The sequence below is a fragment of the Lissotriton helveticus genome, unplaced genomic scaffold (genome assembly GCF_964261635.1).
Source record: "Lissotriton helveticus unplaced genomic scaffold, aLisHel1.1 SCAFFOLD_610, whole genome shotgun sequence".
Classification (NCBI taxonomy): domain Eukaryota; kingdom Metazoa; phylum Chordata; class Amphibia; order Caudata; family Salamandridae; genus Lissotriton; species Lissotriton helveticus.
In genome coordinates this window covers 181518-208007 of record NW_027611815.1, presented here as the reverse complement: position 1 = coordinate 208007, position 26490 = coordinate 181518, and the positions used below count along the sequence as shown (strand labels likewise).

General features: G+C 51.8%; 1 protein-coding gene across 1 annotated transcript in view; it reads right to left on the bottom strand.

The window, feature by feature from the left end:
- LOC144806683 (ribonuclease inhibitor-like) overlaps nucleotides 1-24866 on the bottom strand; it is a 96136-nt gene extending 71270 nt beyond the window's left edge. The window contains exons 1-2 of the mRNA XM_078672990.1: nucleotides 24697-24866; nucleotides 7585-7755 (exon numbers count right to left, since the gene is read on the bottom strand). Coding sequence (XP_078529116.1) covers nucleotides 7585-7755; nucleotides 24697-24866 — 341 coding nt within the window. The remainder of the gene's footprint in view (nucleotides 1-7584; nucleotides 7756-24696) is intronic.
- Nucleotides 24867-26490: the final 1624 nt, after the last annotated feature.

The window sequence follows — 26490 nt, the reverse complement described above, 5'->3', positions numbered from 1 at the left end:
ATCACCTAAAAATTACGCTTTTAATTACTTCCGAACATTATTTTCTCTTAAATATATGTTATAATGTTCCAGGCTAATGTACTTTCCCGGAAATTTTACAACTGTCCTGCAAGTAAAATATATTCTTTTTTCGAGAAAAAGAGCTTTTCTTCGTCCCATGACGGAGCCGTTGAGCAAAAGAGGGTCGACCTGCTGTCTTAGTCGCCGATACGCCTGAATATGAGATTCTTATCGATCACTTTATGTTGCAGGAATAGAAAACCCAACAGCCCTTGACCATTTATCTTTACTGCGTTCCTTCGTATTATACCTTTTACCCTTCATGTAATTGGTCTGCTTTATTTCACTTGCCTTTTAATGATTCTAAAACAGTGACTATTATTAAAAACTTTACCAATGTATACACTACTACCATGTTTTCTTTTAAAAACCTTTATTGTGAAAATTTCATTATACAAATACGAGCCTATAACCACCTGGGCCTGCCACGGAGCAAACTGTAATCGTATATGATGAATAGACATTTACACTGTAGAGGAACGTAACGGGCGGGCCATTAGGTTGCAAAAACTAAGGTATCTAACAGTTACGGAATCGGTGGACGTACATTTTATAATTAAAATACGACAGGGCCAGTTACAATAAAATTATCTAGATATACATTTGCGGGCAAGTACCATGGGTGACGTTAATTCGAATTTTCAACAGTACAGTAATCAATAACACATCAGAACTTAATATCAATAGGGATGTCGAAATATTCAATCAATTCTCGTCCCCGCCCGCCATGTGCTTCAAAACTGCATACGTATCTCGTGATTTCAAGGTTCTGCAACCAGTACACAACAAGGAGTTACGAGTCCCATTTATTCCGGCGCCATTTTGGGCGAGGACGGGCAGGTCCAGGATATAGTCAAAATGTCTCTACCAACCATCGACTATGATGATGTTCATATGCTGTATTTATTAGAGTAACACTCATCTGCCCACATGAAATTAATTTACCACAATCTAAACATGTCATTTTAATCTTTCCAAAGTTCTTCTAAATATTTGGGACCGTTTCCCTTGCCTCTGAAGCTCTCAGTGCCACTTCTTTGATGAATGTACTAGCAGGTCAGGGGTTCTCCTCCAAATCTCTCTTTTATGCAGCACTATAATTAATTGGTGCCACCTCTCCATATGACGATGCATGGTATAGTTACCACAACTATATTTTTTTTCGGTTCCTCTGGAGAGTTCATCGTGGCAGATGAAGCGTGTAACATACCGGGCATTTACCTTTTTTTGCATGTACAGGAAAGGAAAAAAAAATCGAGCGTCCGAGTTCTAAGGTGTCCCAGGGCCATTTTAGTGGACCAGGCCCAAATCCAAAGAACAGCCATCTCACAGGCTAATGGGGCGACCCACGCCGACTTTCAGCATTGTAGAATGACCACACCAGTACAGCAACTTGCTAGACATCACCTCGGTGCCATCCGGATCTCGGCGCCCCACTGCAGATGAAGTGCCTCTCAACTATGAAACCACCACGGTGACATCCGGATCTTGGCGCGTTGTGCTGCCTTCGGCCTATTCGCACATCGGCCCGCTACTGACGCCATCTCACAGGCTAATGGGGCGACCCACGCCGAGTTTCAGCATTGTAGGATGACCACACCAGTACAGCAACTTGCTAGACATCACCTCGGTGCCATCCGAATCTTGGCATCTCAACGCCTAGTGGTATCTTCCATACAAAAAATATTGTTACGCTGCCTTTGGCCCCATTCGCACATCAGTCCGCAACTTAGACATCACCTCGGTGCCATCCGGATCTTGGCATCTCAGCGCCTTGTGGTGTCTTCTACTCCGAAAATATAGTAGAAAATATTGTTGCGCTGCCTTTGGCCCCATTCACACATCAGTCCGCTACTGACACCATCTCACAGGCCAACAGGGCGCCCCACGCCGACTTTTACCATTGTACGATGGCCACACCAGTGCCACAACTTGCTAGACACCACCTCGGTGCCATCCGGATCTTGGCATCTCAGCGCCTTGTGGTGTCTTCAAATCAGAAAATATTGTTGCGCTGCCTTTGGCCCCATTCGCACATCGGTCCGCTACTGACGCCATCTCACAGACCAACGGGGCGCCCCACGCCGACTTTCAGCATTGTAGGATGGCCACACCAGTGCGGCAACTTACTAGACACCACCTCGGTGCCATCCGGATCTTGGCGCGTTGTGCTGCCTTCGGCCTATTCGCACATCGGTCCGCTACTGACGCAAACTCACAGGCCAACGGGGCGCCCCACGCCGACTTTCAGCATTGTAGGATGGCCACACCAGTGCGGCAACTTACTAGACACCACCTCGGTGCCATCCGGATCTTGGCGCGTTGTGCTGCCTTCGGCCTATTCGCACATCGGTCCGCTACTGACGCAAACTCACAGGCCAACGGGGCGCCCCACGCCGACTTTCAGCATTGTTGGATGGCCACACCAGTGCGGCAACTTACTAGACACCACCTCGGTGCCATCCGGATCTTGGCGCGTTGTGCTGCCTTCGGCCTATTCGCACATCGGTCCGCTACTGACGCAAACTCACAGGCCAACGGGGCGCCCCACGCCGACTTTCAGCATTGTTGGATAGCCACACCAGTGCGGCAACTTACTAGACACCACCTCGGTGCCATCCGGATCTTGGCGCGTTGTGCTGCCTTCGGCCTATTCGCACATCGGTCCGCTACTGACGCCATCTCACAGGCTAATGGGGCGACCCACGCCGAGTTTCAGCATTGTAGGATGACCACACCAACTTGCTAGACATCACCTCAGTGCCATCCGAATCTTGGCATCTCAACGCCTAGTGGTATCTTCCATACAAAAAATATTGTTACGCTGCCTTTGGCCCCATTCGCACATCAGTCCGCAACTTAGACATCACCTCGGTGCCATCCGGATCTTGGCATCTCAGCGCCTTGTGGTGTCAGTCAGAAAATATTGTTGCGCTGCCTTTGGCCCCATTCGCACATCGGTCCGCTACTGACGCCATCTCACAGGCCAACGGGGCGCCCCACGCCGACTTTCAACATTGTAGGATGGCCACAGAAGTGCGACAACTTACTAGACACCACCTCGGTGCCATCCGGATCTTGGCGCGTTGTGCTGCCTTCGGCCTATTCGCACATCGGTCCGCTACTGACGCAAACTCACAGGCCAACGGGGCGCCCCACGCCGACTTTCAGCATTGTAGGATGGCCACACCAGTGCTGCAACTTGCTGGACACCACCTCGGTGCCATCCGGATCTTGGCGCGTTGTATTGCCTTCGGCCTATTCGCACATCGGTCCGCTACTGACGCCGCCTCACGTGCCAACGTATTTTCTCCGCATTTTATACCCTATGCCGCATAACAGGTCATGTGACTTGTTTATAAAACTTTTCATTGGTTCATTTTACTTTTGGTTTCCTAATGATGGAAGGCTTGATCATGTGACCTAAAAACAACACTTTTCATAGGATGAAAACTTTTTTTTTTTCCCAAACGATGAAAGCCCCACCTTGTTTCTGGATGTTTCAGACTGAAGCTGGCGTCAGCATGAGAGCACCACCATCTCGTGGCTCCGTCGTGGTCATTCCGCGAGCAATCATGGCAGCCGCTCCCCACCAGAAGCCTGCAGGAGTCGGAGCCCCCAAAACTTTTGATGAATTCTCAAGGCGGAGGGGACGCTTTCGAGAATGGGGTCCAAGACCTAGCAGACAAGCGTCCGATTTCCAAGGTGTCCCAGGGCCATTTCAATGGACCAGGCCCAAAAAGGAAACAGCCTGCCGCCATTTTGAGAGTCCTGTGACAGCCGCCTATCGCTGCACCGCAAGAGTGGGCGCAACTCAGCTGAATTGCGGCTTTTGACACAGTGGACCAAAAACGGACGGAATGGCAACTGAAACGGTAAAGGGGCGCCCCACTACAACAGATGACACTCCACCGGGAGAGGCCCGTTCACGCCGCCTCCCCCGGGGCGCTCCACGCCGTTATTCGGAGCAGCATTGTAGGATACCAAAACCAGTGCGGCAACTTACTGGACATCACCTTGGTGCCATCGTTCTGCTGCCTTGGAACTATTCGCGCAACAGTTTGCTACTGATGACCCACCCCCCGCGACGCCCCATGCCGTTATTTGCTGGGTGGCAACTTACTAGACATCACTTTCGTGTCATTTAGATTTCGGCGCGTTCTGCTGCCTTGGAACTATTCGCACAACAGTTTGCTACTGATGACCCACCCCCCGCGACGCCCCACGCCGGAAATCTGGACGTTGTGCTGCGTTGGGACTATTCGCACAGCCGACCGCTACTTCGTTGTTTTTCCCTAAAAATGTTTATATGTTATTACTATTTTTGTTTTCTTGTATATATTTATAAATTATTAAAGTTTTATAATCTTACTACTTTGTCGGAGTGCTATATATTTTTAATGTGACACATAATTGTAAAAACTTTGATGTACAAACAGTCATCCCTGGAATCTTCCGCTTCAGGCTTGGTCCCCTCCCCAATCACAATACAGGATGGTTTTCAGATAATAGCAACGCTTCTGCTGTGACGGATCTCATCGAGTGTGGGCCTTGATCTACTATAACTCCTTTGAAGAGGGGTGATTCTTTACAGCTGTGGCCATAAACTACATCTGCAGGGCTAGCTGATACCCTAGGACCAGCCTGGACAATCGGACACAGAGGAAAAGGAGTGTCAGAGGGTGCGGTAGTGAATAGGGCGAAAGGGAGGTGTCGGGCGGGCACAGGGTGTGATTCTCAGGGAACAGCAGCGCAGATGGGGGAGGTTTATTACCCATGCATAAGACAGAGAGCGGGGGTGACCACTGCCTGGGGGAGATGCTTGCGAGGGTGGGGAGCCATGCTAAGGATCGACAGCGTGCACAGAGTGGGTCTGGTCAAGGCATCTAAAATGGCTGCCGTGCACGACAAAAGTGTGGCATTTGAAAAAAGACAAGATGGCGCAGACAATGTTTTTCAACACTTCCTGATTTCCTTCGAATCGAACGTTAACAGACGTTGGGGCATATTACCAAAGTTAAGCGATATTTATCCCTAACGATGCTTAGCAACGATTTTTTTACCGTCAGAAATTATCGCAGATAAACCTTGCTATTATCAAGGTTTATCGGAAATACGATAAAAAACGACCGCAATGCATTAATATCGCTGAAAACTCAGCGATATTCATGCATTACCGAGCTAATGCTCTTAGCCATGTTATCCACCTCCCATTGGATAACATGGCTAAGAACTGCTCAGGGCAGGTGGTAGCTTTTGGAGATATTCGCCCTTATCTCGAATATTTCCAAAAGTTGATAATAGGAGATAGCGATGTTAGCGACTGTTTCCAGTCGCTAACATCTTGGCATGCCCACTTTGCATGTCATTAGTGATAAATATCACTCACATGCAAAGTGGGGCCCAAGATGGTCGCTATCTTCTACTAGCCGTCGCCAACTGGTGTTAGCAACAGCTAGGTAATACACATATAATTTTATCTCCGCGAAGCGGAGCGCTGTTACAGATATATATCTTGTTTCTGAACGTTAATTTCTCAAAATGCACTGAAGCACATATATTGAGACCTAGCAAAGGCACATCGGGCTACCAGTCCCTACAATTTTGCCAAGTTTCGTGCAAATCCATTCAGCTGTTCGATCCTACCGAGAGACAAGATGGCGGCCGCTACGGACTGTTTGGAATGTTTACAGACACCGGAGAGCCAATCAGCTTCGCTTCGCAAAGCTCCGTAACGCGAAAAGTACGCGAAGCGGTGCGCTGTTACAGATATATACCTTTTTTTGAACGTTAATTTCTCAAAATCCACTGGAGCACATATATTGAGATCTAGCAAAGGCACATCGGGCTACCAGTCCCTACAATTTTGCCAAGTTTCGTGCAAATCCATTCAGCTGTTCGATTATTATTATTTTTATTTTTTTTTGCCCCGCGGGGCCCTTTTAAAACCTCCACATCAAACCTAGGGGGTGAGCGACAATGTACTATGCCCCCTTATGGTCATTTGCCCCTTCGCTTTGGCCTCCTCTTGTCTCTCGATCCTACCGAGAGACAAGATGGCGGCCGCTACGGACTGTTTGGAATGTTGACAGACGCCGGAGAACCAATCAGCTTCGCTTCACAAAGCTCCGTTGCGCGAAAAGTACGCGTAGCGGAGCGCTGCCCAGTCCGCTGTTACAGATATATATCTTTTTTTGAACATTAATTTCTCAAAATCCACTGAAGCACATATATTGAGACCTACAAAAGGCACATCGGGCTACCAGTCCCTAATATTTTGCCAAGTTTCGTGCAAATCCATTCAGCCGTTCGATTATTATTATTATTATTTTTTTTTGCCCCGCGGGGCCCTTTTAAAACCTCCACATCAAACCTAGGGGGTCAGCGAGGATCTACTATGCCCCCTTATAGTTATTTCCCCCTTTGTTTTGACCTCCTCTTGTCTCTCGATCCTACCGAGAGACAAGATGGCGGCCGCTACGGACTGTTTGGAATGTTGACAGACGCCGGAGAACCAATCAGCTTCGCTTCACAAAGCTCCGTTGCGCGACAAGTACGCGTCCTGGGCCGCTGCCCAGTCCGCTGTTACAGATATATATCTTTTTTTAAACGTTAATTTCTCAAAATCCACTGGAGCACATATATTGAGACCTACAAAAGGCACATCGGGCTACCAGTCCCTACAATTTTGCCAAGTTTCGTGCAAATCCATTCAGCCGTTCGGGCTAAAAGTGAGGCCAACCGCCCTATGGAAATTAACATGGGAAAAACGCGTTTTGGGACCCCCCTTTTTTCTCGGCCCCCCCTTGACGAACCCCCCCAAAATTTTCAGGGGCTGCTCAGAAACAAAATGTGCCATTTTCCTGAAAATTTCAGCCAATTCCGTCCACAAACGCCAAAGTTATTAGACATAGAATTTTCAAAAAACCCATAGAGAAAAAATCCTAACTATATATACCTACTGGCGACCGCCAGTAGGTAATATATATATATATATATATATATATATATATATATATATATATATATATATATATATATATATATATATGGATATAGGTATACTGTATCTAAGTATGGAGTCATTACACCACCTTACCCAGGCTGCAATTGCAGACCTGTGGTGTCAGTTTGGAAGGCTAACCAGGGGTGGCATAATACATGCTGCAGGCCCTGGTAGGCCTTGGGTGCACCTATGCTCTGGGTACCTAACAGGGGCTCACAAGGGTGACCCAGTAACCAATCTGGGGCCTTATTTATGAAGGACTTGCGCCGCCGGTGCGTCACTTTTAACATGGGAAAAAGTGACGCACCGGTGGCGCAAGTCCTTCATAAATAAGGCCCCTGGTATGTACCTAAAGTACATGGTATCAATTTAGAGAGAGAACAGCTAGGCTGTGGTCCTGATTAGCAGGGCCACAGCCAGACTAAAGTTGAAAAACTAGTGACTCACAGCAAAAAGTGGGGGTAACCATAGGGAGCAGACCCTACTCTCCTACAATGTGGTCAGACTCTGCCACCTACCGGAGCTTCTGGAGGCCGCAATCTGGATGTTTCAGCCCCTCAGACAGGTGTCTCACTCCAGAGTCCCCCAGCTCATTACTGGTCAGGTCCAGCTCCTTTAGAGACCGGTTTATGAGCAGTGCTGAGGCGATATCTTCACAACAGGAGCCGGTGAGGGAGCAGCGCATTAACCTGCAGGAGACACAACACACCACACACATCACAACGTGTGACACTCTCTCATAATCCTCTCCTCCTCTCATTCACAACAGTCTATTCCCCAACTCCAGATACTGCCGGCAGCTGAGGCCTCCTGGAAGTCAGAACCACCCGCCCTCCTAAGGGAAAGAAGGAAGTGGGGTCTTCAGCCCCCCCCCCCCCACTGATGGGGGGGAATCCCAACTGGTGTTGGGTGAATGGTCTCCCTCATGTCCTGTAAGTAACTAGACATCTCTCTCCGTGCGAGGAGGCGGGCTGGCGCTCACTATGAGCCAATGACCTCCATGGGCGGCCATCCTTTCTGACCCCCATGCCTGGTGGATGCTGCTTCTTCCCAGGCCGGTCAACCTTCCAGTTGGAATTCGTGCTTGTTATGGATATCACTTAGGGGTTTTCAGGGGCTCGGGCTCCTGCTTGCTGCTGACTCTTGCTATCACTGGTCTCAGGGGTCAGAGGGCAACAAGCTTGGAACAAACAGGGCCATCTTTAACAACACTTCACTCACTGCCCGACCTCTAGCCCCAATAAATAGCAAGATGTGGATAGCGTAACTCTGGAACAAAAAGTGGCAACACTGGCCTCATAGGAGCCCCACGAGGGACACATGTGTGATACTGGAATGTATGGCAAGAGGTGCTTGATGTGGAAAAGAACAATGTTATATTCTTTACAATATCATTCTGGCCCACCCACTAGAAGGCAGGATGTGGCACAGCAAGTGGAACTAGGTTAGGTCAGTGCTGGGAAAGCATGGGTCTGGTACCAGAGTACCTCCAACAACACACCACACACATCACAACCTGTGACACTGTCTCACAATCCTCCCTTGCCCATACACAGCCATTGGGAGAGTGAGTGATGACATCCATTTCAAAGTTGCTGAAGAAAGTGTAGATTTTAAAATTGCACAAACTAGTTTCTTACGTGCATGTTTCTGTTCTGTGTTTTTCCTTTTTTTCAAATAGTTGCAATAGGATTCATTTCACGGTGTTGTTTTCTTGTACTGAATAACATGTATTTATTTGTGTGCCTTAGGAGGAAGCCATGTATTTATTTGTGTGCCTTAGAAGGGAGCCGTGTTCAGATGCTCTTGTATGTTGCAACATACAAGGCTGTTGCTGCAAAAGCCACAACTGAATTTCGTTATTTTTATTTGGCTTATTGTTTAGTTTGCTTCAATAGTTTAATTTGTTTGTAGGGTAACAGTATTTAACATTTTTCAATGATTTACGCGTTTCCTAAAGTAACTTACTTTATGTGGCACAATTTCTACAATGTTCATTGCTTTAAGTCATGTCTCTTTGTTAGTACAGCCCTAAGATACCACTTCACAGAGTGTGTTGTTTCTCACTTTTCTGAAACTATAAAATGTGCCCTTTCTAGGATGTGCGCCAGGCCTTTCGCTGATTTCTAAGAAGGCAGATTCAATGATAGTCTGTTTATTTGATTTATGCTTAAAGACTTTTCTTTGACTTGTGTGAAACTTTCTCAAGACTTTATCTGTTTCCTCTGAGGCAGAATAGATGTTGTGCCTCTTGTCGATTGCTCTTCTATGGCTTATAAACTGAGTCGATTTATGATAGTTCATCATTGAACTATATTTGGTAACGACTAATTCACGTATGCTATGACATCTCGCAATTGGCTTTATCTTTATGTATATTTTTGATGCTGATTTAAATCTGATTAACTAATTATTTTATGGCTTCTGTAATGATTGACTAGGCCTTTATGGTTTTGACTTTGAATACTGTCCTGCAAAGTTTTTCTTCATTTGTTCTCGTGCCCCTGTCCTTTGGGACTCGCATGGCTCCAGTCCTGTCCATCGGTCCTTTGCATTTATTGTTCCAAAGTGCAGACACTTGTGAGCTGTGGCCGCACTGGTGAATAGAGCCTGATCCAGTGCACTCTGTTGTACTGTAAGTGAGGAGGCTGCTGGGGCATTGAAGGTAGTTCCCGTCCAGGGTATATGTGGTTATACCCATACATTGGTGAGGTAGAACAGGTTGTTTGAGGCTTTCACAGGGCTCAGTGCTGCTGGGCATTTGAGGCTTTGACAGGGCTCTGTGCTGCTGGGCATGTGAGGCTTTCACAGGGCTCAGTGCTGCTGGGCATTTGAGGCTTTGACAGGGCTCCGTGCTGCTGGGCATTTGAGGCTTTGACAGGGCTCTGTGCTGCTGGGCATTTGAGGCTTTCACAGGGTTCTGTGCTGCTGGGCATTTGAGGCTTTGACAGGGCTCAGTGCTGCGGGGCATTTGAGGCTTTCACAGGGCTCTGTGCTGCTGGGCATGAGAGGCTTTCCCAGGGCTCTGTGCTGCTGGGCATTTGAGGCTTTCACAGGGCTCAGTGCTGCTGGGCATTTGAGGCTTTCACAGGGCTCTGTGCTGCTGGGCATGTGAGGCTTTCACAGGGCTCAGTGCTGCTGGGCATTTGAGGCTTTCACAGGGCTCTGTACTGCTGAGCATTTGAGGCTTTCACAGGGCTCAGTGCTGCTGGGCATTTGAGGCTTTGACAGGGCTCTGTGCTGCTGGGCATGTGAGGCTTTCACAGGGCTCAGTGCTGCTGGGCATTTGAGGCTTTCACAGGGCTCAGTGCTGCTGGGCATGTGAGGCTTTCACAGGGCTCTGTGCTGCTGGGCATGTGAGGCTTTGACAGGGCTCTGTGCTGCTGGGCATTTGAGGCTTTGACAGGGCTCTGTGCTGCTGGGTATGTGAGGCTTTCAAAGGGCTCTGTGCTGCTGGGCATTTGAGGCTTTCACAGGGCTCAGTGCTGCTGGGCATTTGAGGCTTTCACAGGGCTCTATGCTGCTGGGCATGTGAGGCTTTCACAGGGCTCAGTGCTGCTGGGCATTTGAGGCTTTCACAGGGCTCTGTACTGCTGAGCATTTGAGGCTTTCACAGGGCTCAGTGCTGCTGGGCATTTGAGGCTTTGACAGGGCTCTGTGCTGCTGGGCATGTGAGGCTTTCACAGGGCTCAGTGCTGCTGGGCATTTGAGGCTTTCACAGGGCTCAGTGCTGCTGGGCATGTGAGGCTTTCACAGGGCTCTGTGCTGCTGGGCATGTGAGGCTTTCACAGGGCTCTGTGCTGCTGGGCATTTGAGGCTTTGACAGGGCTCTGTGCTGCTGGGTATGTGAGGCTTTCAAAGGGCTCTGTGCTGCTGGGCATTTGAGGCTTTCACAGGGCTCAGTGCTGCTGGGCATGTGAGGCTTTGACAGGGCTCTGTGCTGCTGGGCATTTGAGGCTTTGACAGGGCTCTGTGCTGCTGGGCATTTGAGGCTTTGACAGGGCTCTGTGCTGCTGGGCATGTGAGGCTTTCACAGGGCTCTGTGCTGCTGGGCATTTGAGGCTTTGACAGGGCTCTGTGCTGCTGGGCATTTGAGGCTTTGACAGGGCTCGGTGCTGCTGGGCATGTGAGGCTTTCACAGGGCTCTGTGCTGCTGGGCATTTGAGGCTTTCACAGGGCTCAGTGCTGCTGGGCATTTGAGGCTTTCACAGGGCTCTGTGCTGCTGGGCATTTGAGGCTTTCAAAGGGCTCTGTGCTGCTGGGCATTTGAGGCTTTCACAGGGCTCGGTGCTGCTGGGCATGAGAGGCTTTCCCAGGGCTCTGTGCTGCTGGGCATTTGAGGCTTTCACAGGGCTTAGTGCTGCTGGGCATTTGAGGCTTTCACAGGGCTCTGTGCTGCTGGGCATGTGAGGCTTTCACAGGGCTCAGTGCTGCTGGGCATTTGAGGCTTTCACAGGGCTCTGTACTGCTGAGCATTTGAGGCTTTCACAGGGCTCAGTGCTGCTGGGCATTTGAGGCTTTGACAGGGCTCTGTGCTGCTGGGCATGTGAGGCTTTCACAGGGCTCAGTGCTGCTGGGCATTTGAGGCTTTGACAGGGCTATGTGCTGCTGGGCATGTGAGGCTTTCACAGGGTTCTGTGCTGCTGGGCATTTGAGGCTTTGACAGGGCTCAGTGCTGCGGGGCATTTGAGGCTTTGACAGGGCTCTGTGCTGCTGGGCATTTGAGGCTTTCAAAGGGCTCTGTGCTGCTGGGCATTTGAGGCTTTGACAGGGCTCTGTGCTGCTGGGCATGTGAGGCTTTCACAGGGGTCAGTGCTGCTGGGCATGTGAGGCTTTCACAGGGCTCTGTGCTGCTGGGCATTTGAGGCTTTCACAGGGCTCTGTGCTGCTGGGCATTTGAGGCTTTGACAGGGCTCTGTGCTGCTGGGTATGTGAGGCTTTCACAGGGCTCGGTGCTGCTGGGCATTTGAGGCTTTCACAGGGCTCAGTGCTGCTGGGCATTTGAGGCTTTGACAGGGCTCTGTGCTGCTGGGCATGTGAGGCTTTCACAGGGCTCTGTGCTGCTGGGCATTTGAGGCTTTGACAGGGCTCGGTGCTGCTGGGCATGTGAGGCTTTCACAGGGCTCTGTGCTGCTGGGCATTTGAGGCTTTCACAGGGCTCAGTGCTGCTGGGCATTTGAGGCTTTCACAGGGCTCTGTGCTGCTGGGCATTTGAGGCTTTGACAGGGCTCTGTGCTGCTGGGCATTTGAGGCTTTCACAGGGCTCTGTGCTGCTGGGCATTTGAGGCTTTGACAGGGCTCTGTGCTGCTGGGTATGTGAGGCTTTCACAGGGCTCGGTGCTGCTGGGCATTTGAGGCTTTCACAGGGCTCAGTGCTGCTGGGCATTTGAGGCTTTGACAGGGCTCTGTGCTGCTGGGCATGTTAGGCTTTCACAGGGCTCTGTGCTGCTGGGCATTTGAGGCTTTGACAGGGCTCGGTGCTGCTGGGCATGTGAGGCTTTCACAGGGCTCTGTGCTGCTGGGCATTTGAGGCTTTCACAGGGCTCAGTGCTGCTGGGCATTTGAGGCTTTCACAGGGCTCTGTGCTGCTGGGCATGTGAGGCTTTCACAGGGCTCAGTGCTGCTGGGCATTTGAGGCTTTCACAGGGCTCTGTGCTGCTGGGCATTTGAGGCTTTCACAGGGCTCGGTGCTGCTGGGCATGTGAGGCTTTCACAGGGCTCTGTGCTGCTGGGCATTTGAGGCTTTCACAGGGCTGTGTGCTGCTGGGCATTTGAGGCTTTCACAGGGCTCTGTGCTGCTGGGCATTTGAGGCTTTCACAGGGCTCTGTGCTGCTGGGCATGTGAGGCTTTCACAGGGCTCTGTGCTGCTGGGCATTTGAGGCTTTCACAGGGTTCAGTGCTGCTGGGCATTTGAGGCTTTCACAGGGCTCTGTGCTGCTGGGCATTTGAGGCTTTGACAGGGCTCTGTGCTTCTGGGCATTTAAGGCTTTGACAGGGCTCTCTGCTGCTGGGCATTTGAGGCTTTGACTGGGCTCTGTGCTGCTGGGCATGTGAGGCTGCCTCTGCACATTACAAGGCTGCACCAAACCTATGAGGCCAGCTTGGTTTCAGAGGAGAGCTGGGGCCGCACCGTAGCAGGGGAGGCCATGGCTGCGCTTAGGAAGCTGCACTGGGTGTACGAGGCTACCCATTGGCATCCTAGGTTCCTCCTGGGCACATGGAGGTCACGGCTCGGCATCCAATGCTGTATGAAGTATTTGATAGCGCCATGAAAGTGACAAGAAGCCAAGTAATTGCTGAAAATTGCCCCATATAAAAAATCTGTAATATATTTGAAAGAAAGCAAAGGAGGCTGTGCCTTGGCATGTGGGATTGTGAGGATGTAGTTGGGCATTAAGGCTGCCTTTGCTGTGTTTGGCTGGGTCTAAATTAGGGTGGCATGGCGAGCAAAATAACAAAGTATTCAACGCAGATCTCGACTGGCGGTGAATGTTTGATTTGTTCTGCATTCCATCCATCTTTTGTGTGTCTTTGGCTTCCTCACACTAAGTGCGCCGGGCATGCCCAGACGGGGGTCCCGTGCTCACTCTGCCACTAGATTCAATCTAGCCTGGCTGATGAGGGGTGATACACCGAAACCAATTCCAGGATGGTTGTTTCCAGTACAGGGGAACCTGGATTGACAGTTTGGGCTAGACTGTTCCCATAATAAAAAGGGTCAAAAATGATTTGCATATGGCTGTGTCTAAACTGGGGTGGAATGGTGAGCAAAAGAATGATGATGGATTTAACACCAATCTCTAGACTGGGGGTGAATGTTTAATTTGGTCCCTATTCCGACCATCATTTATGTGTCTTTTGCTTTGCATTTGGAGCAAAGCGTCATGATTTGAGATTGTGCCAGGCCCTTTATTGCTGTATCTGTACATGTGGTGGATGTACCAGGGCATGTGGTGGCTGTGCCTGGGCATGTGGTGGCTGTACCTGGGCATGTGGTGGATGTACCTGGGCATGTGGTGGATGTACTTGGGCATGTGGTGGCTGTACCTGGGCATGTAGTGGCTGTGCTTTAGCATGTGGTGGATGTACTTGGGCATGTGGTGGCTGTACTTGGGCATGTGGTGGCTGTACCTGGGCATGTAGTGGCTGTGCTTTAGCATGTGGTGGATGTACTTGGGCATGTGGTGGTTGTAGTTGGGCATGTGGGCATGTGGTGGCTGTACCTGGGAATGTGGTGGCTGTACCTGGGCATGTAGTGGCTGTGCTTTAGCATGTGGTGGATGTACTTGGGAAAGTGGTGGCTGTAATTGGACATGTGGTGGCTGTACCTTAGCATGTGGTGGCAGTACCTTAGCATGTGGTGGCTGTGCCTGGGCATGTGGTGGCTGTGCCTGGGCATGTGGTGGCTGTACCTCGGCATGGGGTGGCTGAGCCTGGGCATGTGGTGGGTATACCTTGGCATGTGGTGGCTGTACCTGGGCATGTGGTGGCTGTACCTTAGCATGTGGTGGCAGTACCTCAGCATGTGGTGGCTGTACTTTGGCATGTGGTGGCTGCACTTGGGCATTTGGTGGCTGTACTTGGGCATTTGGTGGCTGTACCTGGGCATGTGGTGGCTGTAGCTCGGCATGTGGTAGCTGTATATGGGCATGTGGTGGCTGTACTTGGGCATGTGGTGGCTGTACATGGGCATGTGATGGCTGTACATGGGCATGTGGTGGCTGTACCTCGGCATGTAGCGGCTGTGCTTTAGCATGTGGTGGGTGTACTTGGGAAAGTGGTGGCTGTAATTGGGCATGTGGTGTCTGTACTTGGGCATGTGGAGGCACTACTTGGGCATGTGGTGGCTGTGCCTGGGCATGTGGTGTCTGTACTTGGGCATGTGGAGGCAGTACCTGGGCATGTGGTGGCTGTACCTGGGCATGTGGTGGCTGTACCTGGGCATGTGGTGGCTATACTTGGGCATGCGGTGGCTGTAAGTGGGCATGTGGTGGCTAAACCTGTGCACGTGGCGGCTGTACCTGGGCATGTGGTGGCTGCAGCTTGGCAGTGGTGAATGTACTTGGGCATTTGGTGGCTGCACTTGGGCTTGTGGTGGCTGTACCAGTGCATGTGGTGGCAGTACCAGGGCATGTGCTGGCAGTACCTGGGCATGTGGTGGCTGTACCTCGGCATGTGGTGGCAGTACCAGGGCATGTGGTGGCAGTACCTGGGCATGTGGTGGCTGTACCTCGGCATGTGGTGGCTGTACCTTGGCATGTAGTGGCTGTACCTGGGCATGTGGCTGTACCTGGGCATTTGGTGCTCTACCTGGGCATGTGGTGGGTGTACTTCAGCATGTGGTGGCTGTACTTGGGCATGTGGTGGGTGTACCTAGGTATGTGGTGGATGTGCCTGGAGATGTGGTGGCTGTACCTGGGCATGTGGTGGCTGTGCCATGGCATGTGGTGGCTGTACTTGGGCATATGGTGGCTGTATCTGGGCATGTGGTGGCTGTACCTTGGCATGTGGTGGCTGTACCTGCGCATGTGGTGGCTGTATCTGGGCATGTGGTGGCTGTACCTGGGCATGTGGTGGCTGTACCTGGGCATGTGGTGGCTGTACTTGGGCATGTGGTGGCTGTGCTTTGGCATGAGGTGCCTGTACGTGGACATGTGGTGGCTGTAATTGGGCATGTGGTGGCAGTACCTCAGCATGTGGTGGCTGTGCCTGGGCATGTGGTGGATGTACCTCGGCATGGGGTGGCTGTGCCTGGCATGAAGTGGCTATACCTCATCATGTGGTGGCTGTGCCTGGGCATGTGGTGGCTGTACCTCAGCATGGGGTGGCTGAGCCTGGGAAAGTGGTGGCTGTACCTCGGCATGGCGTGGCTGAGCCTGGGCATGTGGTGGCTGTACCTTGGCATGTGGTGGCTATACCTGGGCATGTGGTGGCTGTACCTTGGCATGTGGTGACTGTAGCTAGGCATGTGGTGGCTGTACTTAGGCATGCAGTGGCTGTACTTGGGCATTTGGTGGCTGTACCTGGGCATGTGGTGGCTGTACCTTGGCATGTGGTGACTGTAGCCAGGCATGTGGTGGCTGTACCTGGGCATGTGGTGGCTGTACCTTGGCATGTGGTGACTGTAGCCAGGCATGTGGTGGCTGTACTTAGGCATGCAGTGGCTGTACTTAGGCATTTGGCGGCTTTACCTGGGCATGTGGTGGCTGCAGCTTGGCAGTGGTGAATGTACTTGGGCATTTGGTGCCTGCACTTGGGCTTGTGGTGGCTGTACCAGTGCATGTGGTGGCAGTACCAGGGCATGTGGTGGCAGTACCTGGGCATGTGGTGGCTGTACCTCGGCATGTGGTGGCAGTACCAGGGCATGTGGTGGCAGTACCTGGGCATGTGGTGGCTGTACCTCGGCATGTGGTGGCTGTACCTTGGCATGTAGTGGCTGTACCTGGGCATGTGGCTGTACCTGGGCATTTGGTGCTCTACCTGGGCATGTGGTGGGTGTACTTCAGCATGTGGTGGCTGTACTTGGGCATGTGGTGGGTGTACCTAGGTATGTGGTGGATGTGCCTGGAGATGTGGTGGCTGTACCTGGGCATGTGGTGGCTGTACCATGGCATGTGGTGGCTGTACTTGGGCATATGGTGGCTGTATCTGGGCATGTGGTGGCTGTACCTTGGCATGTGGTGGCTGTACCTGCGCATGTGGTGGCTGTACCTGGGCATGTGGTGGCTGTACCTGGGCATGTGGTGGCTGTACTTGGGCATGTGGTGGCTGTGCTTTGGCATGAGGTGCCTGTACGTGGACATGTGGTGGCTGTAATTGGGCATGTGGTGGCAGTACCTCAGCATGTGGTGGCTGTGCCTGGGCATGTGGTGGATGTACCTCGGCATGGGGTGGCTGTGCCTGGCATGAAGTGGCTATACCTCATCATGTGGTGGCTGTGCCTGGGCATGTGGTGGCTGTACCTCAGCATGGGGTGGCTGAGCCTGGGAAAGTGGTGGCTGTACCTCGGCATGGCGTGGCTGAGCCTGGGCATGTGGTGGCTGTACCTTGGCATGTGGTGGCTATACCTGGGCATGTGGTGGCTGTACCTTGGCATGTGGTGACTGTAGCTAGGCATGTGGTGGCTGTACTTAGGCATGCAGTGGCTGTACTTGGGCATTTGGTGGCTGTACCTGGGCATGTGGTGGCTGTAGCTCGGCATGTGGTAGCTGTACATGGGCATGTGGTGGCTGTACATGGGCATGTGGTGGCTGTACCTGGGCATGTGGGGGCTGTACCTGGGCATGTGGTGGCTGTACCTTGGCATGTGGTGACTGTAGCCAGGCATGTGGTGGCTGTACCTGGGCATGTGGTGGCTGTACCTTGGCATGTGGTGACTGTAGCCAGGCATGTGGTGGCTGTACTTAGGCATGCAGTGGCTGTACTTAGGCATTTGGTGGCTGTACCTGGGCATGTGGTGGCTGTACCTGGGCATGTGGTGGCTGTACCTTGGCATGTGGAGGCAGTACTTGGGCATGTGGTGGCTGTGCCTGGGCATGTGGTGGCTGTACCTGGGCATGTGGTGGCTGAGCCTGAGCATGTGGTAGCTGTACTTGGGCATGTGGTGGGTGTACCTTGGCATGTGGTGGCTGTACCTAGGTATGTGGTGGCTGTACCTGGGCATGTGGTGGCTGTACCTGGGCATGTGGTGACTGTAGCCAGGCATGTGGTGGCTGTACCTGGGCATGTGGTGGCTGTACCTTGGCATGTGGTGACTGTAGCCAGGCATGTGGTGGCTGTACTTAGGCATGCAGTGGCTGTACTTGGGCATTTGGTGGCTGTACCTGGGCATGTGGTGGCTGTAGCTCGGCATGTGGTAGCTGTACATGGGCATGTGGTGGCTGTACATGGGCATGTGGTGGCTGTACCTGGGCATGTGGAGGCAGTACTTGGGCATGTGGAGGCAGTACTTGGGCATGTGGTGGCTGTACGTGGGCATGTGGTGGATAAACCTGTGCACATGGCGGCTGTACCCGGGCATGTGGTGGCTGCAGTTTGACAGTTGTGGATATACCACTGCATGAGGTGGCTCTACCTGGGCATGTGGTGCTGTACCTCGGCATGTGGTGGCAGTACCAGGGCATGTGGTGGCTGTACCTGGCATGTGGTGGCTGTACCTGGGCATGTGGTGGCTGTACCTAGGCATGTGGTGGCTCTACCTGGGCATGTGGTGGGTGTACTTCAGCATGTGTTGGCTGTACTTGGGCATGTGGTGGGTGTACCTAGGTATGTGGTGGCTGTGCCTGGAGATGTGGTGGCTGTACCCGGTAATGTATTTGCTGTACATTGGCATGTGGGGCTGTGCTTGGGCATGTGGTGGCTGTACCTGGGCATGTAGTGGCTGTACCTGGGCATGTGGTGGCTGTACCTGGGCATGTGGTGGCTGTACCTTGGCATGTGGTGGCTGTACCTGGGCATGTGGTGGCTGTACCTGGGCATGTGGTGGGTGTACCTGGGCATGTGGGGGGTGTACCTGGGCATGTGGGGGGTGTACCTGGGCATGTGGTGGCTGTACCTCGGCATGGGGTGGCTGAGCCTGGGCATGTGGTGGGTGTACCTTGGCATGTGGTGGCTGTACCTGGGCATGTGGTGGCTGTACCTTGGCATGTGGTGACTGTAGCCAGGCATGTGGTGGCTGAGCCTAGGCATGTGGTAACTGTACTTGGGCATGTGGTGGCTGTACCTAGGTATGTGGTGGCTGTGCCTTGGGATGTGGAGGCTGGGCTTGGGCATGTGGTGGCAGTACTTGGCATGTGGTTGATGTGCCAGGGCATGTGGTGCCTGTACCAGGGCATGTGGTGGCTGTATCAGGGCATGTGGTGGCTGTACTTGGGCATGGGGTGGCTGTACTTGACCACCCTGACGCTTTCAGAAGCGGTCGCTCCCTTCACCACAGCTCCTGACTGGTATCGTTATCGGCGCTCCTGTGCTTCCTACTATCGCATTGATACTGCTGCCCCTTAATCACATAGCGCTAGAGTGCGAGTGCCACTGGCGACTTGAAGAACATTTATAGCGCTTTAACATTATATTACACGGCGCTTTGACTCGCGCTCGCATTAACTGGGGATATTTGTGCTGTACTGTTTATGCTGCATTGCCTGTTTATTGTGCAGATTGTCATCGCGCTACCAAGGCACACTATCTCAGCCTTGCTAACCATTTGTGACCCAGCCTACCTCTAGTTTCGTTTCTGGCCGCCATCTTCAGTGTTGTTTACTCAGAGCCCGTCCTCCACAGCCCGCCCCGCCTCCCAGCTGACCCTCCCTCCCACGGACTACACAGCCTGCTCCCAGACCCATAAGCGCTGTGACCACCCTGACGCTTTCAGAAGCGGTCGCTCCCTTCACCACAGCTCCTGACTGGTATCGTTATCGGCGCTCCTGTTCTTCCTACTATCGCATTGATACTGCTGCCCCTTAATCACATAGCGCTAGAGTGCGAGTGCCACTGGCGACTTGAAGAACATTTATAGCGCTTTAACATTATATTACACGGCGCTTTGACTCGCGCTCGCATTAACTGGGGATATTTGTGCTGTACTGTTTATGCTGCATTGCCTGTTTATTGTGCAGATTGTCATCGCGCTACCAAGGCACACTATCTCAGCCTTGCTAACCATTTGTGACCCAGCCTACCTCTAGTTTCGTTTCTGGCCGCCATCTTCAGTGTTGTTTACTCAGAGCCCGTCCTCCACAGCCCGCCCGCCTCCCAGCTGACCCTCCCTCGCCCCGCCCCCTCCACTATCCATATATGACAGATGTTATAGCGCGCATCATTCACGTGCAGCGATCGCGCCCCTTGCGCGCCGAAGGTGCGCCAAAGGTAAGCCCGTCTACGCCCGTCCGCGCCTGGACCGCGCCCAGCGCCAGACCCCCTGCCCCCTGCCCCCTGCCGTACCCAGCCCACTAGACTCACATACGATGCCGCTACTCTCCTCGCCCTCAACCCCGGACGCACAACACAATGCTGCGAAGCCACCCCTGGACGTACCCACGGCCCATTCGCCTGCCTCTCCTGCAAGTTTAACTGCTTCAGAACCTTCACCAAATCCACTTCCTCCATACACAGCTCCGACTCTAACCGCCTGAAGTGCATCCTGCTTAACACCCGCTCGGTCCACAAACACGCTACCGAACTCTGGGACCTACTCGACACCGCGTCACCGGACATCGCCTTCCTTACAGAAACATGGATGAACACATCATCTGCACCCGACATCACCATAGCCATACCGGACGACTACAAGATTATCCGCAAAGACCGCTCCAACCAAACAGGAGGAGGCATCGCCATCACCCATAGGAACACCATCAAAATCACGACCAGCTCCGACGACAATCTCGCAACCGCCGAACATCTCCACTTTCAGATCCACACCGACCCCAGGACCACACTTAGAGGCACCCTCATCTACAGGCCTCCAGGAACCCGCACTCAATTCAGTGAGGACATCACCGACTTCGTCAGCCCACATGCCCTCACCTCAGAGAACTACATTCTGCTGGGAGACCTCAACTTCCACCTTGAAAACAAACACGACAGCAACACCTCCACCCTGCTGGAAAACATGGCCAATCTCGGACTCAAACAACTTGTTGACACCCCCACTCATGTTGCCGGACACACGCTCGACCTTATCTTCACCTCCAGCAAGCACATTTCCTTCGATCGCACCACAGTTCTCCATTGGACGGACCACAGCTGTGTTCACTTCAGCTACAAAACCACCCTGAACAACAACCGACCACAACCCATTCCTCTGAGAAACTGGAACAAAATCACCTCCGACCAACTCCTATCATCACTCAACCAAAATCCTCCAACCCCCTCATTGGACCCTAACCAAGCGGCCACCGATCTCAAGCAATGGATCACCCACAGTGCTGACGAATTAGCACCCCTGAAAAAGCACCAGATAAAATCAGCCAGCAAAAAGGCTTCCTGGTTCAATGATGATCTCAAAAAATCCAAGAAACTATGCCGCACCCTGGAGAAAACATGGAGAAAAAACCCAACCACCGACAACATGGCCACCCTCAAGGCAGCCACCCGCAACCACCACCAACTGATTCGATCCGCCAAGAAATCAGCATTCAAGGATCGTCTCGACAACAACACCCACAACAGCAAGGAACTTTTCAACATCGTCAAAGAATTCACCAACCCCACCGCAGCATCTAACGACATCACCCCCTCCCAAGACCTCTGCGACGCGTTATCCTCCTTCTTCCACAACAAAATCGCTGACATCCACAACAGCATCGAGAACACTCCCAACGATCAACCCTCCCCACACCCCTCAGATACCACTTCACCAACTAACTACCTTAGCGCATGGAACACAATAACCACTGAAGACACCATCCGCCTAATGAACTCAATCCACTCTGGCTCGCCAACCGACCCCTGCCCCCACCACATCTTCAACAAAGCTGTCTCCATCATCGCACCCCATCTTCGCGATGTCATCAACTGCTCGTTCAACTCTGCCTCCTTTCCAGAAAGCTGGAAACACGCCAAACTCAGCGCCCTCTTGAAGAAACCCACAGCAGACCCCTCTGAACTTAAAAACTACCGACCCATATCCCTCCTCCCATTCCCTGCCAAAGTCATTGAGAAAGCCGTCAACAGCCAGCTCGCCACCTTCCTTGAATCCAACAACTCCCTCGATCCATCTCAATCCGGATTTCGAGCCAAACACAGCACCGAAACCGCCCTCATTGCAGCGACTGACGACATCCAAACACTACAGGATAACAGAGAAACTGCAGCCCTCATTCTACTCGACCTTTCCGCCGCTTTCGACACCGTCTGCCATAGCACCCTTATACAACGCCTCAGCAACATCGGCATACAAGGAAAAGCTTTGGACTGGATCATTTCGTTCCTAGCCGGGAGAACTCAAAGAGTCCGACTTCCTCCATTCAACTCAGAAGCCACAGAAGTCATATGCGGAGTACCACAAGGATCATCACTCAGTCCCACCCTCTTTAACGTTTACATGAGCCCACTCGCATCCATCGCACGCCAACACAACCTCAACATCATCTCTTACGCCGACGACACCCAATTAATCAATCCTTTCCCTCACCAAAGACCCGAACACCGCCAAAACCAATCTTCACGAAGGCATGAAAGAAGTAGCCGAATGGATGAAACAGAGCCGCCTAAAACTCAATTCAGACAAAACTGAAGTGCTCATCCTAGGATCCTCACCCTCTGCCTGGGACGACTCCTGGTGGCCTTCCGCCCTGGGCACAGCACCCACTCCCACAGACCACGCACGTAACCTTGGCTTCATCCTAGACTCCTCTCTCTCGATGTCCAGACAAATCAACGCAGTCTCATCCTCCTGCTTCAACGTACTTCGCATCCTCAAAAAGATCTTCCGCTGGATCCCCCTCGAAACAAGAAAGACTGTGACCCACGCACTGGTCACGAGTCGGCTGGATTATGCTAACACACTATACGCCGGAATCACAGCAAAACTACAGAAAAAACTCCAACGCATCCAAAACTCATCAGCGAGACTCATATTGGACATCCCTCGCCGAGATCACATCACCGGACACCTAAAGGACCTCCACTGGCTTCCCGTCAACAAAAGAATCACGTTCCGTCTTCTCACCCACGCACACAAGGCCCTCTACAACCTAGGACCCGAATGCCTCAACACTCGACTATCCTTCTACAAACCCACCCGTCAACTAAGATCGTCTAATCAAGCCCTCGCCACAGTCCCGCGCATCCGAAAATCCACCATGGGTGGCAGATCCTTCTCCTTCCTGGCTGCCAAGACCTGGAACTCACTCCCCTCTCACCTCCGCCTTACTCAAAACCACATCTCATTCAGAAAAGAACTTAAAACCTGGCTATTCGACAAATAATGAACCCCATCCCCAAGCGCCTTGAGACCCTCTGGGTGAGTAGTGCGCTATATAAATGATCTAACTTGAACTTGAACTTGAACTGTACTTGGGCATATGGTGGCTGTACCAGGGCATGTGGTGGCTGTACCATGGCATGTGGTGGCTGTACTTGGGCATATGGTGGCTGTACTTGGGCATATGGTGGCTGTACTTGGGCATGTGGTGGCTGTACTTGGGCATATGGTGGCTGTACATGGACATGTGGTGGATGTCCCTGGGGATGTGGTGGCTGTACCTAGGCATGTGGTGGCTGTGCCTTGGCATGTGGTGGCTGTGCCTTGGCATGTGGTGGGTGTACCTGGGCATGTGGTGGCTGTACCTGGGAATGCATTTGCTGTACCTGGGCATGTAGTGGCTGTGCCTGGGGATGTGGTGGCTGTACCTGGGCATGTGGTGGCTGTACCTAGGTATGTGGTGGTTATGCCTGGGCATTTAAAGGTGTTATTAGGCACATGAGGTGGCTGCTGGCTGATTTGAGGTGACTTTTGGGTCTTTGAGGCTGAGCTTGGGCAGTAAGGACATGTGAGGCTGTCCTTAGATTTGTACGGCTGAATCTGGGCATCTGACATTTGTACCAGGGCAAACACAGCTGAAGCTGGGCACACGCGGCTGTGCTGCGCATAGCATTACTGCACCCTGCGTACCTGGCATAACATGACTACAGCTCTGGTGTATTATGAAAGCTCCCTTTTTTATATGAGGGTGGCAACTAAAATGGGTGATTATCAGCTTTCGTTTTTGTTATGAATCTTACACTTATTCTAGTTATCTATCACTTCACTGATGTCACTTTCTTAGATATTATTAGGATCAAAGGTCACATGAACTCTTCCTGTGATACCATATGAGGTAAAAGGCTCCCCACACCTTTGTTGGATAAAAAAACAGAAAGGCTGTCAATGTCATGCATGAGTCTGCTCAACTTTTACAAATGAGCAGAGGTGCTGCCTCATAATGGCACACCTGGAGCAGGTAAAATAAGGTAGCAGGTTCAGGGCGACATCTAGTGATGAGCCCTAATAACTGAAAAAGGGCTCGATTGTTTTCAGTGTATGCTGAGTGTTCCTGAAAGCAAGTACCTAGTTTGTCTTTGGCACTGCGAATCCTTGCACTGTTCTTGGCTGGGGGTCCAGAGCTGGCCTCCACAATGCTTGGGATGAAAGGCAGAGCCTGGCTCAGCGAAGGCACTGAGAATCCTTGCACTGTTCTTGGCTGGGGGTCCAGAGTTGGCCTCCACTACGCTTGGGATGAAAGGCGGAGCCTGGCTCAGCGAGGGCACTGAGAATCATTGCACTGTTCTTGGCTGGGGGTCCAGAGCTGGCCTCCACAATTCTTGGGATGAAAGGCGGAGCCTGGCTCAGCGAAGGCACTGAGAATCCTTGCACTGTTCTTGGCTGAGGTCCAGAGCTGGCCTCCACAATGCTTGGGATGAAAGGCGGAGCTTGGCTCAGCGAAGGCACTGCGAATCCTTGCAGTGTTCTTGGCTGGGGTCCAGAGCTGGCCTCCACTATGCTTGAGAAGAAAGGCGGAGCCTGGCTCAGCGAGGGACCCATGTGAAATGAGGGAGGTTGAACCAGAGTTTACAGAGAGGGAGAGGTGTGTGGACTTCACACAGAGCACATGATTGGTGTATTCTGGCAACACCACAGCCTACTCACTCCAGCTTCCGTAGTTTACAGCCTGGGTCTGTCAGCCCCTCACACAGCTGCTTCACTCCAGAGTCCTTGAAGTCGTTGTCGCTCAGGTCCAGCTCTGAGAGAGACTCACTGGTGCTTAGAAGAGAGGCCAGGTCACCACAGCAAGAGCCAGTCAGGGAGCATTCACCCATCCTGGAGAACAGAGAGCGCCTTGAAGAGGTTAGTGCCAGAAGAGTGCACACACACACACACACACACACACACACACAAACACACACACACACACACACACACACTCTCTCTCTCTCACACACAACACACACTCTCTCGCTCTCCCTCTGTCCCTCTCTCTCACACACACACATACACACACCACACTCTTCCTCACACACACACTCACACACTCTCTCTCAGACACACACACACACCGCACACTCTCTCTCCTCTGTCTCTCTCACGCACACACACAACACACACCCAAACACACACACACAACACACTCTCTCTCAGACACATACACACAACACATACACACCTACAAACACAAACACACACTCTCTCTCTTTCTCACACACACACACACACACACTCTCTCTCTCTCCCTCTCTCTCACACACAACACACACACTCTCGCTCTCCCTGAATCTCTCTCTCTCTCACACACACATACACACACTCTCCCTCTCTCGCACACACACACACTCCCTCACAATCACACCAAGACACACACATTCTTCATCTCTCTCTAACACACACAACACACTCTCACTCACACACACACACTCACACACTCTCAGACAAATACACACAACACATACACACCTACAAACACACACACACATGCTCTCTCTCTCTTTTTCACACACACACACACACACCACTCACCCAAACACACACACACAACACACTCTTGCTCCCTTTTTCTCTCTCACACTCACCACACACACACTCTACCTCTCTCTATCTCTCTCACATGCACACACTCGCACACGACATACACACACACTCTCTCCATCTCTCTCACACCTCCAGACACACACTGTGAGAAGTTGGCCTGGTAGGGGATGTTTCCAATTCTGGAACCACCTACTACCTGACCAAACAATCCCCTTATGGTGTCTGGTTGTAAGTCAACCTTATTAGACAAGCTATCCTAGTGGTAGCATGGACTAAGCAGCCTAAAGGCTTAACTTAAGAGGTCGTGTTAAGCGAGCTGTTTTACCACATACAATCCTGTAATACCAAATGAAAGGACACCACACAAGTATATATTATAAAAATATATGTGTTTATTACTAAAAACAATCCCCAGTATTCTTTATGAATAAAGGAGCACAAGCGTTAAATCAAAAGCACTGTTTAAACATACAAAGTTGCACAATTATGGATGAGGGCAGGGGGCCACTCAAACCATATACTAAACAAGTGGTATAAGAGAGGCCACTCGAACAGTGGTTAGGCCTAGGGCCTAGGGAATCGCTGGGAGCAGTCAGGACAAGCAATGCTGAAGTCGGGAATGGCCCTCGGGATTCGGGAGATGTGCGGAAAGCGCACGCATGCACCAATGTTAACCAATGGTGCGTAAAAGTCAAATAGTTAAAGTTTAAGGACACTTCCGCTGAACCTAGAGGAACAAAACTTAACACACAGACCCTAGAGGTGTGCACCAGTGTGGGAACACCGGCGGAGCAAAGTTACCTCACCCACAGGAAGTGGGTGCCCAGGGTCGAAGTGGCGTCGGGTTTTGACACGCAGGCTCTTGGTGCTTGAAGCTGAAAGGGCTGCAGGCAGGGTGAAGACGAAGTGTCCGGTGGA